General features: G+C 39.8%; 1 protein-coding gene across 4 annotated transcripts in view; it reads left to right on the top strand.

The window, feature by feature from the left end:
* The first annotated feature begins 1,485 nt into the window (after window positions 1-1,485).
* LOC122079222 (protein STABILIZED1) overlaps window positions 1,486-18,442 on the top strand; it is an 18,402-nt gene continuing 1,445 nt past the window's right edge. The window contains exons 1-2 of one of the 4 annotated variants that reach the window (XM_042645498.1): window positions 1,486-1,644; window positions 1,752-5,050. In XM_042645498.1, the coding sequence (XP_042501432.1) occupies window positions 1,777-4,869 (3,093 nt within the window). In that variant the 5' untranslated portion in view covers window positions 1,486-1,644; window positions 1,752-1,776 and the 3' untranslated portion in view covers window positions 4,870-5,050. Of the gene's footprint in view, window positions 5,051-8,677; window positions 8,696-18,442 lie in introns of those variants that run through there. The other 3 variants (XR_006140371.1, XM_042645497.1, XR_006140370.1) reach the window with 3 other exon arrangements.

Below are 18,442 nucleotides of genomic sequence, written 5' to 3'. Positions count from 1 at the left end.
AGGGGGAGATAGGTACCATATGCACCTCAGAAGAATCAACATGTATCATAATAGTATCATCCCCAAAGATGGGACTAGGGTCTTCAGCATCTTCAGGAATTGGTATTGGTGATAAATGTGATAGTGAAGCACTCACCGATAAAACCACCCCGTCAGAGGGGAGGGAAGGGGGAGAGATAGGGTTGTGCACATTTTGCACACACTGTACCGGACTATGTACTTGACAACAATTGATGAGCAGTGGTTTGGTAATGATAGATTGGAAATTCCAATAATTGGCATGTCCAGGAGAGGTGTTAATGAATGAAGGACATTGCTCAAGCTTGTGGGTGATCCATCCACAAAGGAAGCAAATTCTACTCGAATTGAACATCAATAGAACCATTAGGAAGATTGATCCTGGTGTTGAGGTAGACTAGGCCATTTTTCTTCAGGGAAACCTTGATTCGAGCATTACCAGGAGGCAACCCAAGTTTAGAGAAGTTAAGACTGAAGTCGAGGACTTTATCCAGGAAAGACACTGATGTCCGAATGTTGTGGAAGGGAAAAGCCACATATTGGATATTAGAAACATGCATCCAAATAGGGATGAACTCAAGTTCTCTTTTGGAGACATCAGAATCACGAGCATGAAGACTCAGTTGCAGAAGATGACTGTCACACAACCAAGGAGACAAGGAGAAGACAATATTTCGAGCCTCCTCAGAGATAAAGTCCACATAGAAACTTCCGAATTCTATGTAGCAAACAAAGATAGCTCCTCTAGGATCCCAAATGGAGACGAAGAAGTCCCTTAATCTTTCCTTAGAGTGCTTGAGAGAGTCGATGACAAGGCCAAATATGGAGCTAGCAGATAGAAAGCCCAATTTAGTAGAGAGGTCTTCAAAAGTCAACTGAGGGTGTGCCCTAAACGGCTTTAGGGAGATGGGAGGAAGGGTTAGGTTGAGGGTAGAAGTGGCAGCCATGGTGGGAGGAGTGATGACAATGGAGGATCCAACTAACCGAGAGGTAGGGCGTGTAACGGAGGGTTAGAAGGATTTAGATTGAGGATTTGGGAGTGAGGAGGATTCATCAGCGCAATGGTGGAGGTTGAGTAGTAAGAGTAGAAATAAAACCATAAAGGTTAGAGAGAGAGAGAGAGAGAGAGAGAGAGAGAGAGGTGAGAGAGTTTCCTTCATGAGCAGAGAGCGGTGTCAGAGAAAGCAATGAGAGGGCGAGAGAATGCAAAACAATGGGAGTTTCTTTAGGTTTTGATTCAAACCTAATATGTCCGGTCCGATTTGGTTCAAATGAGTAGATCTATTCATTCAAGCCTAAAACCGGGTTTTGCTTTGTTGGTTTTTAACTCAATCTTAACCGTTTGTTTAAAGTAATGCTATGTGCCGTCTGCGGCAGGGGCAAAACAAAGAAAAACAGGATGGAGCAAAACAGAGGATTTTTATCCGTTGCCATTGGTGGGAAATTACATTCTTACTCTCACGATTGTTATTATAGAATGCAATAACCAAGCCAAGCCTAGTTCTCGCTAATAGGCATTTGGGAAGAGCAACATTCTTGGCAAGCAGGTTAGGAATTAACAAAAACTCAAGGAAGGGCGGTGGACACTGGACAGGGGGATCTCTAATTCTCCATAAAGGCTGTAGAGTAAGTCTCTTTGATTCTTCGATTGTTCGGTTTCTGAATGCTTTTCTACCATCTATTCTTCTCTGTTGCTAGTTTCTTTCGACTCTCAGGCTCTTTCACAGTCACAGGTGGTGGTGGTGGTGAGTGGTGACCATGGTTTTCGTAACTTGCCTCGACAACAAAACCCTAATTTTAAACGTAAATCCAAATTCCACCACGCTTGGGGCCACAAAACTCGTAATTGAAGAGAAGTGTGGCATTCCTGCCAATCTCCAACGCCTCTTCTTGTCGCCGCGACGATTGATCGGCGATGACTCAACGAACATTTCTGATCTTGGTGTTCGATCCAGTTCAACCCTGGCCCTCCTCTCTCCTCTTCTGGGAGGGATGCAAGCTCCTGTTCCCCCGAAACCCAGGCTAGAATTCCTTAACTCCAAGCCTCCTCCCAATTATGTGGCGGGCCTTGGTCGTGGTGCCACTGGTTTCACCACCCGTTCCGATATTGGTCCTGCCAGAGCTGCTCCTGACCTCCCCGACCGGTCTGCCACCACAATTGGCGGCGCTGCTACTGGTGCTGCCGTTGGTAGGGGAAGGGGGAAAGGTCCTGGGGGTGAGGAGGAGGAAGAGGACGAAGCGGACGAAAAGGGTTATGATGAGAATCAGAAGTTTGATGAGTTTGAAGGGAACGATGTCGGGCTTTTTGCTTCTGCAGAGTATGACGAGGATGACAAGGAGGCAGATGCTGTTTGGGAGAGCATCGATAAAAGGATGGACTCTAGGAGGAAGGATCGAAGAGAAGCTAGGTTGAAGCAGGAGATCGAGAAGTATCGAGCTTCTAATCCTAAGATCACGGAGCAATTTGCGGATTTGAAGAGGAAATTATATTCTTTGTCTGCAGAAGAGTGGGATAGCATTCCTGAGATTGGTGATTACTCGTTGAGGAATAAGAAGAAGCGGTTCGAGAGTTTCGTGCCTGTTCCCGATACGCTACTTGAGAAGGCTAGGCAGGAAAAGGAGCATGTAACAGCGTTGGATCCCAAGAGCAGGGCTGCAGGTGGTACAGAGACTCCATGGGCTCAGACTCCTGTTACTGATTTAACAGCTGTGGGAGAAGGGAGAGGGACTGTGTTGTCGTTGAAGTTGGATAGGCTATCTGATTCTGTTTCGGGGTTAACGGTTGTGGATCCCAAGGGTTATCTCACTGACCTCAAGAGTATGAAGATCACAAGTGATGCTGAAATTTCGGACATTAAAAAGGCTAGGTTGCTGCTCAAATCTGTAACGCAGACGAACCCAAAACACCCTCCAGGATGGATTGCAGCCGCAAGACTGGAGGAAGTAGCAGGGAAGCTTCAAGTAGCTAGACAGTTGATACAGAAAGGTTGTGAGGAGTGCCCCAAGAATGAGGATGTATGGTTGGAAGCATGTAGGCTGGCTGGTGGCGAGAATAATAAAAATATGGAAGAAGCTAAGGCCGTGATCGCCAAGGGTGTGAAGGCTATCCCGAACTCGGTGAAGCTGTGGATGCAGGCTGCGAAGCTGGAGGATAATGATATGAGCAAGAGCAGGGTGTTGAGGAAGGGGCTCGAGCATAACCCTGATTCTGTTAGGCTCTGGAAAGCAGTTGTAGAGTTGGCCAATGAGGAAGATGCTAGGCTTTTGCTTCAGAGAGCCGTGGAGTGTTGTCCTTTGCATGTTGAGCTGTGGCTCGCTCTTGCAAGGCTGGAAACTTATGATAATGCAAAGAAGGTTCTTAATAGGGCAAGAGAGAAACTCTCAAAGGAGCCAGCTATCTGGATTACTGCTGCGAAGCTTGAAGAGGCTAATGGTAATACTGCTATGGTTGGGAAGATAATAGAGAGAGGTATCAGGTCCTTGCAAAGGGAAGGATTGGAGATCGATAGAGAAGCCTGGATGAAAGAGGCTGAAGCTGCAGAAAGAGCTGGATCTGTGGCGACTTGCCAGGCTATAATTCGTAACACCATTGGCATTGGTGTTGAGGAAGAAGATCGAAAGAGGACATGGGTTGCTGATGCCGAGGAGTGCAAGAAGAGGGGTTCCATTGAGACTGCCCGGGCTATCTATGCTCATGCTCTTACTGTGTTCCTAACCAAGAAGAGTATATGGCTCAAGGCAGCACAGCTTGAGAAGAGTCATGGGACCAGAGAATCTCTTGATGCTCTACTACGGAAAGCAGTGACATACAGACCACAGGCTGAGGTCTTATGGTTGATGGGTGCCAAAGAGAAGTGGCTTGCTGGAGATGTTCCTGCTGCCCGAGCTATTCTCCAGGAAGCCTATGCTGCCATTCCTAACTCTGAGGAAATCTGGCTTGCGGCTTTCAAGCTGGAGTTTGAGAACCATGAGCCTGAGCGAGCAAGAATGCTTCTTGCTAAAGCTAGAGAAAGAGGAGGCACAGAAAGGGTGTGGATGAAATCAGCCATTGTTGAGAGAGAATTGGGGAACACCACAGAGGAGAGGAAATTGCTTGAAGAGGGGCTGAAACTTTTCCCTTCATTCTTCAAATTGTGGCTTATGCTTGGACAGCTGGAGGATCGTCTTGGTCGATTGGAGCAAGCCAAGGAAGCTTATGAGTCAGGTCTAAAGCATTGCCCCAGTTGCATTCCTCTTTGGCTTTCCCTTGCTAATCTCGAGGAGAAGATGAATGGTCTGAGCAAAGCACGAGCGATTCTTACCATGGCCAGGAAGAAGAATCCCCAAAATCCTGAACTTTGGCTTGCTGCAGTTCGAGCTGAATTAAGGCATGGAAATAAGAAGGAAGCTGATATTTTGATGGCAAAGGGATTGCAAGAATGCCCTACCAGTGGTATCCTGTGGGCAGCGTCAATTGAGATGGCCCCACGTCCCCAACGCAAAACAAAAAGTGCTGATGCACTCAAGCGGTGTGATCATGATCCCCATGTCATTGCTGCTGTGGCGAAATTGTTTTGGCATGACAGGAAGGTGGAGAAAGCTAGAAACTGGTTGAATAGGGCAGTAACTCTCGCGCCAGTTATTGGGGATTTCTGGGCTTTGTACTACAAGTTTGAGCTTCAGCATGGAAATGAAGAGTACCAGAAAGATGTCTTAAAAAGATGTATCGTGGCAGAACCAAAGCATGGTGAGCGATGGCAGGTAATTTCCAAGGCTGTGGAGAATTCTCACCAGCCAATAGAAGCCATCCTAAAGAAAGTTGTGGTTGCCCTGGGAAAGGAGGAGAATGCTGCTGAGAGTACCAAACACTAGAATTTCGTCCAAGTATCCGAATTTGGAATTTTCTCTTACCTGGTTATTCAGTTAATTGGAACTGTAAAAGTGACTTACTGAAAGGTGTGTCATGCCTTTCTTTATTGAGTCCTTTTGTTTCTTTGTAAGACTTGTTTGGATTATTTGCTATAATTTCTGCTCTATGATAACCTTTTGCTAATCTCAGTTTTCTTTTGAAGTATGTTAGTTGTCTCCAAATCAATATACTCCTGTGGTTCTAATGAATACCATCCTGGATAGTGATTAATTCTCATCAGTAATGGATTAGATGTCACTTTCTTATCTTCAATTATCTTTCTGTGTTGAACTGTTGTCAGTTGCATTATGTAAGGGGAAAAAAGGTGGTTGTTGGTCTTCTCTGGTTGTGCATGCTATATGCTTCAGACTGCTGCGTCTTGGATGATCTTTCTCATATTCCTTGATATTTGGATCATGTGCTATCCTGGAGTGAAAAACTAGAAAAAAATGGTTACAAAATCAGGTCTAAGCCCCAAAAAGCTGATTTTTACTTTTTAGGCTACTACATTGAATATACTTTCTGTCTCCGATTGTACATATGTGGAGTATTTTTTGATCTATCACTTAACCCCCCAAGTCTTAGACGAGTCCAATGAAAGTCATGTTACTTGCAATTCATAATAAGCACCTGTTTAATTCAACAGATATTCTATATTGATTCCAAGAGTTGAACCCATAGAGCATCTTTGTTGTTATGCCAATTTTTTTGTGGGCATCCTTTGAAAAAGTGGGCAATAATGTGATCGTATGTGTTTAAAGATGCAAAAAATGGATGTGATCAGGTTTCTCCCTATATATTGCTTTTTTTTTTTTTTTTTCCCCTTTTTTATTTTAATCTGTTGTCATCTTTTCTTTCTCCTTTCTTTTATTGCCTTTTTGGATGTACAATTCCTTTCCTTTTAATATTCTAAGAAAGAAGGATAGGCATGTTTCAAAATCTCTCTGAGATCTCGGTTATTTTGTGTGTTTTTTTTTTTGGCTGAGACGAGATAGCCTCTTAACACTTTAACACTCCCTCTCAAGCTGGAATATGTGTATATCTTCCAAACCAGCTTGGAACAACCACTTGAAAATGTAGGACGGCTTACCAAAAAAAATAAAAAATAAAAAGAGGCCGATGCAATGCCTTAAGGAACATATCTCCAAATTAGTCTCATGAGTTGACAAACATAGTAGAAATCAGCTTTTGCATAACCACATTCTTTACAAAATGATAGTCAACCTCAATATGCTTTGGCTTGTTATGGAAAACTGGATTACTGGAACTATAAATCGCAACTTGATTATGACAGTAAATATTCATGGGTTTACTAACTGAAAAGTCCAATTGAATGAGAGATTTTGAGCCACATCATCTCAATTGTTGTATGAGTCATAGCTCTGTATTTAGTCCTGTGCATTTGACCGAGCCACTGTAGTCTGCTTCTTACTCCTCCAGGTAATAAGATTTCCACCAACAAATGTGTAGTATCTAGTAGTAGATCTATGATCACCGTCACCACCAGCCGAATCAACATCAGAGTAACCCATAATACCGGTGTGACCATGACATTGATAAACAAGACCTTTCCCGAGGGCACCCTTAAGATGCCTCAAAATACATCAAGCAGCTTCCCAATTGGCTTGTTTAGGAGTTTCCATAAACTAACTAATCACACTCACAGCAGATGAAATATCAGGTCGAGTTACAATAAGATAAATAAGTCTTCCAACAAATTGCCTGTACTGATGTTTTATGCACAATCTATGTCATCACGCACTCCAAGCTTTAGATGTGGATCCATAAGAGTATTAATAGGCTTAGAGCCTTACCTCTCAGTCTCAGATAGAAGATCAGGTACATACTTCCACAAAACTGACTCCCGTTGTACTATGAACAACTTTAATACCCAAGAAATATTGGAGCATTCCCAAAATTTTCACATGAAAATGTTGATGCAAATATGCCTTAACATCTTCAATCCCAAAGGAGTCATCACTAGAAATAGTGATATCATCCACATACACAACCAGGAAAACCACCTTGAAGTCTTGAACCCACATTGACGAACAAACACAAAAATGATCGCAGAAGCACCATAGCTACCATTGACCTTGCTGAATTTGTCAAACCAAGCACGAGTGGACTGTTTCAACCCATAAATAACCTTGTGAAGTTGACAATCCTTTGATGCATTCTTCCCCTGAGCAACATACCTAGGAGGTTGCATCATATGCACCTCCTCCTCTAAATCATCATAAAGAAACACATTTTTGGTATCAAGTTAAAATAGACTCCAGTTGAGGTTAACATCCAAGGATTTAATAATGTTTTGAGTATTGGAGAGAAGGTCTCAAAATAATCAACGCCATACGTCTGAGTATATCCCTTGGTGATCAAGTGAGCTTTCAGGAATTCAACAGGACGATTTGGTAGATACTTGACAATGTATACCCGACAACTTGGGTTCCTTCCTTGGGGGTAAGTCAGTAAGGCTCTGTACTGTAACGTTCAAAAAAATGGATTCTATTGTTTTTTCTTTTTTTTTTGGAACAGAAATGGGGTAAAAACTGTATGGTAAGCCCAGTTCAATTTCTTGTTTTTTTGAAATGAACCGGGCACTTTTAAGGTTTTGGAGTCTCTTTTTTGGAACATGATCATTCTCAGAATCGATTCTGAGCAAAAGGCGCAGAATCAAATGACTCACTTAAGTGAAGAGGGGTAAATCAGGAAATTGCACTCAAAACATAACAATAGGACTGATCGATGGCATTGTAAACCCTATGTTTATCATTTGCTGCTTCTTCTTCACAAGAGTAGACGAGGAGCGTTGGATTTCTGAAGAAACATCGTCCTTAGGTTGCAAGTTTCTCGACGGAAACCTAAAGCTTGACTTTGTGATGTTCAGTTTCATCATTTCTCAGGTCGGTTGTTGGTGGTGATGGTTTTCTCATTTCAGTTTGATATGTGTGTGATTTGTTTGTTGTCTTTGTTTGTTTTTTTTTCTTTCCCATTTTGGATTCTAGTTTTTTTACTCTCTTCTGTTTCTTCTCATTGTCCTGAATTATGATGAACGGTTTTCTCATGAAAACTTTTGGACTAGCGTTGGTAGTAAGCTCTGTGATGGACTGTCGGTTGAATTTTGTTGCAGAACAAATCATTGTTGTCCTGTCTTTTGTTGTCTTCACCTTTCTGTCAATATCCTGAGATCCGAAAACTGGGAGCTCTCGCATGAAATTGCAGTTTATTTTTTGATAAATTATTTTTATTGTAAGCATTTTATTCCTTTTGTATATTCGGTTTTGTGATTTTGAGATCCAAAAGGCTGCTTTCATTCTACAATCTGTGAGCAGCTTTTGTTTTATAACCATCTAAGTTCTTAAGCTTTTGCACTCTCTCCTTAATTTCAGCTGCTTTCTTTACATCTCTTGCTGGAATTGCAAGCCTTACCTCTCTTTTCTAACACCTTGCTACTTCAGCTCCAATCCCAGATGTCCCCCCTTTACAACAATAACAAGATCAAATCAATAGCTCCCTTGCTGCTTCATTTTCCACTCTTAAGTTTTCAGCAGAGTATTTCCTACTATAATGGGCAACCAATGTAATGTTGTAGCACCAGTAACTCTGGTGAATGTGATGATTCATCATGTTAATATGGATGGTATTTCAGTTGTCTGCTTTTGTTCAATTTTTAATATCCAAATCAAATCTACAGTTCTGTACTTCAGAAGCCCATAGACCTTTTTTTCTTGCTTTTGATAAATTATGGTTGCGGGATCTATGGTTCGGTATTGCTGATTACTGAAGGTTGGTCTAAGCAAAATCATGATGGCAATAATTGGGTAAGAGTTGAAATGGGAGCCAAGAGAAGATCCTGAAGTGAACTAATCAACTTGGGTGGAAGATTCTGGCATCAAGTAAAAGTATAAAGTTGATGCCTTCTTTACTTGGATGGAGTACCAAATAATTTCACTGGTTCAAGATTTCTTTCCTTTGTATAGCTCTACATATATTGTTTCGTGCATGCATACTTCTCAGGTTGTCATATCAACTCTAGTTATTTGTGTAATAATGGTTTTCATAACTTAAATATTATTAAAAAATCATTGACCATCCTTAGATTGTATTGAGAAATCACAACTTTGGCACTCATGGTGTAGATGGCATTTTATGTAAATATTGGTTTTTAAAAGAAACGATTCTGTTGAGTGCAAATCGTACAAGTTTCTGTTTTTTCCAGGTTTACAAAAACATTTTTTTAGTGGTACCATACAACATTTAAAACACAGAATCACTTCAAAAACATAGAAATGCTAAAAGATTTGCCAGACCCAAAATCAAGTTTAAAAAACAGAATCGTTACAGTACAGAGCCTAAGAGATCATGTTTGATGGTTTAACAAGGCATCCGTCTCTACATCAATAACACTCTTCCAACCAAGATGGGACAATGCTTCTTGGTACTTAGTAGGCACAGGCACAATAGATAATGATAAAGCAAAAGTGCGATGGAAGGGTGGAAGGTGAGAAACTGAAAAAATTAGAAACATTATAGGAAAGATAATATTTTTTAGTCCAGGTTTCCATACCTTTACGAAGAGTTATTGGAAGGATAACATAAGTAGGATCCCTAGGAAAAGGTTTTGACGAAGTAGAGGGCAGTATCGGATGATCAACAAGCATTGTTGAAGTCAGTTGGGAATGAAACCTACAATTACTTAGGTGGGGAAGTAGCAGTAATAGTGGTGGAGTTAAGAGGAATGGGTACAGGAATAGGTGGAGGATCAAGGAGATCAATGTCCAACATATGACTCCCAACGGAAAAATATGTAGTTTAAAAAAAGGTAAACATCAGCACTATCAAGATGCTGATGTGTAATGGGATCATAACAGTTATATCCCTTTTGAGTGCGAGTATACCCGAGGAACAGACACTTGGTAGTACATAGAGATTATTTATCAAGACCAGTGCGAATGTTGTGAACAGAACATATACAACTAAACACTCGTGGTGGTAAACGAAACAAGGATGTGTTGGGAAAAACCACGAAAAAGGGTGATAGGTTGTCAATAACAGCGGATGGCATGTGATTAATCATGTAGTAGGCAGTTAAAAAAACACTAATAAAAGGCTTGGGAAGATGCATGTGAAACATAAGGTGATGTAGATAAGTCACTTGGGCTTATTTTATTGCAAATAAGCCTTGGGTTGTGTTATGTATGTGTTGGGCCTTTGATCCCATGGATTTTCTTTGAAATGGGCCACTTTAATAGGCCTAAAATATGGGTAGAAGGTAGAAAAACGGGATTTTATTCATTAGTTTAATTAGTTGCTATTTAATTTTATAAAGGCCCATTAGGCCATTAATTGGTTGTAAAGTCCTATATGGACTATTAGTTTGTTAGTCATATTCCATGTTGGAGTCATAAAGTCAAGTCTTAGTCCTATTTTGAATTCCTAGCTGTAGTAGGAGTGTCTAGTCCTATTGGGAAACTAGCTCCTAGTATTAGTATGATTGTAAACTTCCCCTCTATAAATAGAGAGGCATATGTACCATTATTGGACAGATTTGAATGAAAGAAAGTTTGCATTTATGAAAGAAAGTTTGCAACTAAATACTTAGAGCAGCTGAGATAGCTGTGGGTGAGAAGCCCAGGTTAAGATAGCCACTTCCTTTATTCTCTTTTACCCTTCTCAACCCCCCATCCATTTTATTATTCTTTTTTTTCTAAATTTTATTTGCTGTAACATTCAAGAGGTATAATTCAGATTCTGATAAAAGTCTGCAGAAATCAGAACCGATCAGCAATCCTAGTGGGAATAGAGAGAGATTGATCTCCTCTCTTTCTCTCTTCTATACTTTGTTCAGCCAGGTTTTCAATTAGGGTATTTCAGGCCTCATAAGGGTTCTACAATCCTTACCTAGTCACTGTTGGAAGCATTCAGCTGCTGTTCTTGAAGGTTCTTCTCAATTTTCTCTCCTAGGTCAGAAAATCAAGAAAGCTTGTAACTTCACAATCAACCGTCAGAATCCTCTCAAATTTGGGGGTTTTTGTACCCTCCCTAGGGACTATCTATGCCCAAGAGTGCAACTCAATCGGACTCCTACAGCCCTGGCCGCACATCTCTCTCTCCAACTCTATAACAAGTCTTTCTCTCTCCTATCGGGTTATGTTTTGGGCTGGTTTTACTCCTATATGGATATTGTATCCTTGGGGATTTATTTGATGGTATTATTTCTTTGTTTTTTACTCTTATTTGTATTGTTTGGGGTTATAAACTGTGGAATTAGTTACTTGTAATCTACTCCTTCATTATAAGGGATCGAGCAACTTCCAGTAAATGTTGGTTTTTCCTCATAGCCACACTGTTCTGCTAAGGAGTATATATGCAACTAGTTTGATGTATCATCCGATTAGTAGAACAAAATTCTCATTGAGTATATTCAAGGGCATTGTTAGAGCGGAAAACTTTAGTTAACACACTAAATTGAGTCTTTATTTCATTGTAAAATTGCTTAAAAATGGACAGAAATATTCTAGTCGATCTCTTAACTTATATAACTTAGTCATTTCAAAGTGATCATCAACAAAGGTAACAAAGTAGGAAAAATCTGACTTGACTCTTGACATGACACAGACTCCAAATATCAATATGAACTATAGAAAATAAAAAAGAACTCCGAGAGACATCATGAGAAAGAAATGAAGTACGATGATGCTTTCCAGGCTTGCACACCTCACACCCAAGTTGAGAGATATGCTTGTAACCATACATTAGAGTTTGGAAAGAGTGAGTTGTCCCAACCAGTAATGCCACTAGAGAGGGCTAGACACACTAGAAGCAGTATAACCAAAGATAGAAGCGACATTGTCGAAGTAATAGAGAACGTTCTTCTCATGCCCTCCACCAATCGTCTTCCTTGTCTGGAGATCCTAAAAAGCACGACAGGTAGGATAAGATGTTATTGAACAGTTAAGGGATTTAGTCAACTGACTAACAAACATAAGACTTAATGGTAAGTTAGTAAAAATGAAGAACATATTTAAGCGTAGGAAGAGAAGACAAAGTAACACAACTAGAGACGGATACTTGAGTAGACGAGCCAACGAAAAGTATAATTCTAGAGGGTTGATTAATTTTCTGAAGTGAAGAAAGTACATGAGCCTTACCGGTCATATGAGAAGTGGCACTAGAGTCAATGACCCATGTGTTGGTATTAATAGGTAGGGAAGTATTGTTCACCTTTCCCCAAATTTTTTGTGTGGAAGAAGAGGAAGCAAGAATTGCACCAGTACCTGAATGAGCAATGGTAGCAGTGGTTGTAGAGTCTCAATCTGTTGAATACAATGAAGTGATTGAGTTCATCGCCTAATAGAGGAATGAACTGACTACCTCTAGAGTTAGAAGCCTGATTGGTGTCTGAGGATAATGCCACAATAGAGTTGTGATATGATGTACTAGTAGTAGCAGTAGTAGACAGTTGTTGAGCCCACTTAGGTTCATGTATCAACAATGTGATTCATCGTACCAAAGTGAGTACACTGATGCGTACCTTGATTTAAGGACTGTAAACTGCTGTTACCACCACGGTCTCGGCCTCCCCATGAACCGTGACCTATTCTAGAAAAACCAGTGCCACCGAGCTTCTCACTACAAGGAAGAACTACATGGTTTTCTCACCACAAGAGGTCGACTAGATCAAACACTATCCCCCACATTTTGATCTAGCACAAGAAACTCATTGGAGAAGAAAGTAGCATTGAGCAACAAATATGTATGTCAAAATCGTGGCTTCAATGTAAGCCTGTGAGTTGCTTCTATAATATAGAATAGGGAAGGAGCAAGTCCACTAATTAGGAAAGGTTCCAAAATAGAAAGTCTCCCAATCAAAATAGTTGCTTAGTTACAAAAAGAATGTAAAAAAATAGAAACAAAAAAAAAGGAAACTAATTGTTTGTCTTCTAAGAAAATAAAGACAAACTTACAATGAACCAACAACTTAAATTAGACCAAACCTTGTTCAGCCAACTGAACTAAACCAAATAACAAAACATAAAAACAAATAGCAACTCTTTAACAAAATTGTGGCTTCGGTGGCCTAGCTCTCTTCCTTCAAGAGCAAGTCTTTAATTCTACATTAGCACCCCCCTGACATGAAATCATTCATCTTTGATGAATGGTGAAGGACATGTATCGCTCATACAATTCGGGATCAAGCTTCTTGAAATCATCAACATGAATCTAAGTACTATTGTGTCAGGCTGATATCAACATTACGGGATTGTTCAAGAAAGCTCTCCGTGTAGAGGAGTTAGCAGCACCTGCTGGTAGAAGGTTTGGTTTTCAATATTGAGAGAATAAGAATAATTTTCCGGCAACTAAACCCACTACCTCAACCCCTACACTTGGCTCAGTTCCTCCACGTAATGATAACACGGGGACGACACCTATAAGTAGTGGCAACATGGTTTAATGTTATTATTTTCAAGAAATTGGACACTTGGCAAAAACTCGTCCAAATCATCAGCCAGTAAATGCCGTTGCTAAAATTGAAGAAGTACTAGAAGATGTCTAACCTTATCTCTTTCCATACCCACTCAATGATAGTGATTTTTGTGGGGATGACTATGATGCGGATGATGTCAATGAGGAGTATTTTTTTTTATGTGGTTAGTCGTATCTTATGTGCCTTTGAAGCTTAATTTGTATGAGGACATATGGTGCGATGTGATTCCTATGAGACTCATTGATGTTTTATTTGGCCGAATGTGGATGTATGATAATGATGCTATGGTTTGGGGTAAAAAAAAAATCAACATGTGTTCAATTGGAAGGGTCTTCATACTGTCTTCCATCCAGTGAATGTCCTAGCTGAAATGTGACAATGTAGACCTTTAAGGACCTACTGGAAAAGCATTGATACTGAGAAGAAAGTGCTGGTCATACCTCATAAGGAGATGTTGGCTATTCAACAGAAGAATTTTGTTTATACCTGTCATGATACAGGAAGGATTTTGGCCCTTGTTACTCAGGAAGTCACTCCTTAACATGAGGTAACCAATCAAAGAATTACTTTTTGATTTTTGTGACTCCTGCTATTGCCTTACTTGGTTCGGTGCTATTGAAGCTTCCAACTTACTGGCTCAATCCTACAGAGATGCAGAGCTCAAGTTGTAAGTTGATGATCTATCACACAAAGGGTTTGTTGAGGAGAATTTAAGTCCTTGTGCCGTACCAGCATTACGTTGTAGAAAGACAGTTCATGGCATATATGTGGACAACAGAGCTATTAATAAAATAACCATCAAGTACACTTGTCCCTCCTAGACCCTGCAGTAGCGGGAGCCTCGTGCACTGGGTTGCTCAAGTATAGGTTCCCTATACCCCAACTTGCTAACATGTTGGACTTGTCCGAATCTAAGGTTTTCTCCAAGTTGGACCTTAGGAGCAGCTACCATCAAATTTGTATTCGGCCAGGAGACGAATGGAAGACTTCCTTCAAGACCAAAGATGGACTATTCGAGTGGAAAGTCATACCTTTCAGTTTGACAAATGCACCTGGCACTTTCATGGGAGTTATGTGTTAGGTGCTATCCCTCTATTGGTTGATTTTTGGTTGTTTATTTGGATGATATCTTGATTTACACCAAACATCTAGAAGACCATATCGACCACTTAAGAAATTTCTTCTTTACACTGATCATGAGGACTTACCTTCACTCTCAGAAGTCGATTAGCAACCGGCATGCCAAGTGGGTAGCTTACTTACAAGAGTTTATGTTCGTCATGCAGTATACAGTTGTTAAGGAGAATGCAATTGCTGATGCAATTAGACGAACAATGCTTACATTGAACATGTTTTCAGCACATGCCATTAGCATCAATCAGATTCATGGTGAGTACACGTCCGACACAGATTTCAGCACAATATATGAGGAGTTACAGCAAGGCGGGAAACATCCTTAATACTCAATGCACGATGGGTTTTTATTCTTGGGAACATTGTTGTCTTCCAAACTCTTCCCTACGACATCACATCATACGGGAGTTCCCCGGAGGAGGTTGGGGAGGAAATTTCAACAAAGACATGACTCTTATATAGGTGATAGATCGATATAATTGGCACACATTGCAAGGGCTGTTAATCATGTGATCAAGAGGTGTCGAGAATGTCATCTTGCTAAAAGGAGGGAAGCAAACGACGAGTTTACAGTCACCATTACTTGTCTCCCATGCACAATGGCTAGATGTTAGCATTTTGTGCTTGGGCAGCCCCATACTAGAGAACGATATGATTCCATCATGGTAGTTGTAGATCGTTTCTCTAAGATGGCCCATTTCTAACCATGTCGCAAGACTTTTGATTATCAGGTTGCAAAGTTGTTCTTCAAGGAAGTGGTGCGATTGCATGGACTGCCTAATAGCATTGTTTCTGACTGTGACGTCAAGTTCATGAGTAACCTCTGGAAGACATTGTGGCTGAAAAAAAATTCAAAGCTGAAAACTGCATTCCATTAACAGACTAATGGACAGACAAAGATAGTGAACCAAAGCTTGGGAAACTTGTTGAGATGCTTGTGTGATTGCATGGACTGCCTAATAGCATTGTTTCTGACTGTGACGTCAAGTTCATTAGTAACTTCTGGAAGATATTGTGGCTAAAAATAAATTCAAAGCTGAAAACTGCATTCCATCAACAGACTAACGGACAGACAAAGATAGTGAACCAAAGCTTGGGAAACATGTTGAGATGCTTAGTTTGAGATTATGAAAAAATGTGGCCTTCCATTCTCAATATTGGTGAATTTGCTCAATAGCTTAGTGAAGCAAACGACATGTCATACTCCTTTTAAAATACTGCTTGGAGTTCAAGCAAAGTGACCTATTGATCTTGTTCCACTTCTACCCTAAGCTCAAGTTAGCCTTGACGCTGACGAATTCTTGTGCCACATCACAAAGGTGCATGCTGACGTTTGACGACACATATGAAGTGTCTAAAGCCACAACTGATTGTCGTCAACTTTATGTGTCAACTCTAAACTCCGTCTCTACAAGGTGTTGAAACGAGTAGGACCTTATGCTTATGTGCTCGAGTTGCCCGATGATATATGACCATAAACATTGTTTTCAATATGGCTGATTTTCATCTCTATGTCTCATGTGGGACATCACTCAGACGATGGTGATTCGGAACACATACTGAGGTTGCCCCAGTTGAAGCCACCAACTGTCGATATTATTAAAGAAGTTTTGGATGACACCTACGAGACTACTTGTCGTGGTACGGGTTATCACGCATTCCTTGTCAAAGGGAAAAGTTGCCCACAACACAATAGTACTTGGATTCATGTTGTTAGTTTTAAGAAGCTCGATCTCAACTTATATGAGCGTTACATGTCCTTCACCCATTCGTCAGAGACATGTTTTCAAGCTGGAGAAAACTGATATAGAATTGAAGACATACTCTAGAAGGAAGAGGGTCACTTAAGTTCACGATTTGGAGGGTTAGGTTAGCCCACAATTTTGGTGTTGAGTGGCTGATTTATTTTATGTTTTAGTTTTTTGGTTCGGTTCAGTTGGCTGAACTGGTGGGTCAATTTAAGTTGTAGTAAGTTGTTTGTCTTTATTCTTTTAGACAAGCAATTAGTTTTTCTTTTTGGAACCTTCCTAATTGGTGGACTTGCTTTGTCTCTTTCTCAAGTTATAAAAGCAACTCTTGGGTACCATCCAAGCTCAACAATTTTTAATACAAGCTGCTGCTATCTTCTTCCATGAAGAACTTTTGTTTGATCAAGATAATAGGGTTAATGTTTGATCTAGCCGACACCTTGTAGTGAGAAGCCCGGGTGGATCTTCTTTGTTTATGTTCTTTGATTACTATTGTTCTACTAGTCCTTGAGATCTTCAATATCCGTTGAAAGGTGACATTAATCTTAAAACTTCTTTATTTCTAATTCTGTTTCTGGGTTTTGGGGATAACTTGTTCCCCAATCCATTTTCTCATATCCCAATCCAACCATAAGACCCTTTCCAAATTTTGATCGAATCTTCTACCCATCCTAAGGGAGACTCGATCCTAATTCCAGGTCCTTCTGACTATGGATCTGCTATTTCAAGAAATCTCCCTCCATTCTGTCCGATTCTGTTTTAGACCAGTTCTCTGCCCAGTTTTGGGATCGGTAGTTAGGTTTTGTTTGCATGTTTGTTTATTGATTTATGATTGTTTACTACATTATTTCAGAGCTATTTCAATATGCATTCTATTCCCAATTCCTGATTAATTTGTTCCTCTTCTAACCATAATTCTATCCCTGTTTTGATGCCTCTCCTGTCCTACAGGTTGTTTTCTTGATTCCTAGTTACTGGTTTGAATCATTCTTATATTCAGATATCTGCAACTGATATTCCCTTTTATTTCCTTACCCTCAGACCCTAGTTTCCTAATCTATTTATCTCAGTTTCAGATTACCTTGATTCTGGAGTTTCTGGAGTTTCTTTGAGCATAAGATCTTGCAGTTTTGGGACTATTTCGACTTTTCAAATATAGTTCTACATTATGATTGCAAATCAGAACTAGGATCAACCCAAAAACTAAGATTTTGATTTTGCAGAAGTTGAATGCTAATTGGAGAATAAAATTCGATTAGAAACTGAAGCTAAAAGGAGGAGGAAAAAAAGAAAAGAAAAAGAAATTAAGTGAGTAATCAAAAGAACATGTCAAATTATCGATTGAATGAGAAGGGAGTTTAGATTTTGATAATCTAATTAAAGCAAGTAGAATATGAAGAGAGAGCATAGTAGGAATCGCAGGTTAGAGAATACAAATTTAGAACTGATCCACCTGATATACCTAGAATCCATCAGGAATAACTACTGAGTTCACAGGAATAAACATTTTCGAATCCTCAAAGGATGGTCTGAGATTTGTAAAGCCAAACAGCATAAACCTTCTGCATTCATTTAAGAATCAATGGATGGCTATTAGGCCAATCATGCATTTATAAAACACCTATAAACTGAAACAGGCTCTAATAATGAAAGGCTGTAGCCACTCGTGACTCAACAGGGAAATAAAATAAAATTTAAATAGACTAGAGCTCCTCAACCATCACAGCCTGTATTGTAGTGTCATTCTTTGACTCAAAACACTTTATTAATAAAACCCAAACTGTTGAGGAAATCCCTTCCAGCCATAGGCGATTGGGAATCCTAAATAGACTCAATAACTAAATAAAATAAGACTCCAACAAAGCCCTAAGAAAACCAAATATCTGAACCACAGGTTCAGTTTGAACCAGAAATCTGGACCAGGTTGAATCGCAGGCCATTCTGGCATTTCTTCTTCTCTTCCAACTGCTGAAATTCTGCATCACCAACTTATATTAATTAAGGCACCTAATAAACTCTTTTTTTCTTGTTTTGTTTTGTTTTTTGTTTTTTGTTTTTTTGTTTTTTTGTTTTTTTTTTTTTTTTTTTTTTTTTTTTTTTTTTTTTTTTTTTTTTTTTTTTTTTTTTTTTTTTTTTTTTTTTTTTTTTTTTTTTTTTTTTTTT

This window comes from Macadamia integrifolia, chromosome 5 (genome assembly GCF_013358625.1).
Source record: "Macadamia integrifolia cultivar HAES 741 chromosome 5, SCU_Mint_v3, whole genome shotgun sequence".
Taxonomy (NCBI): Eukaryota; Viridiplantae; Streptophyta; class Magnoliopsida; order Proteales; family Proteaceae; genus Macadamia; species Macadamia integrifolia.
Note: the sequence above shows the minus strand (reverse complement) of the source record. Positions and strands in the feature narration are given on the sequence as shown.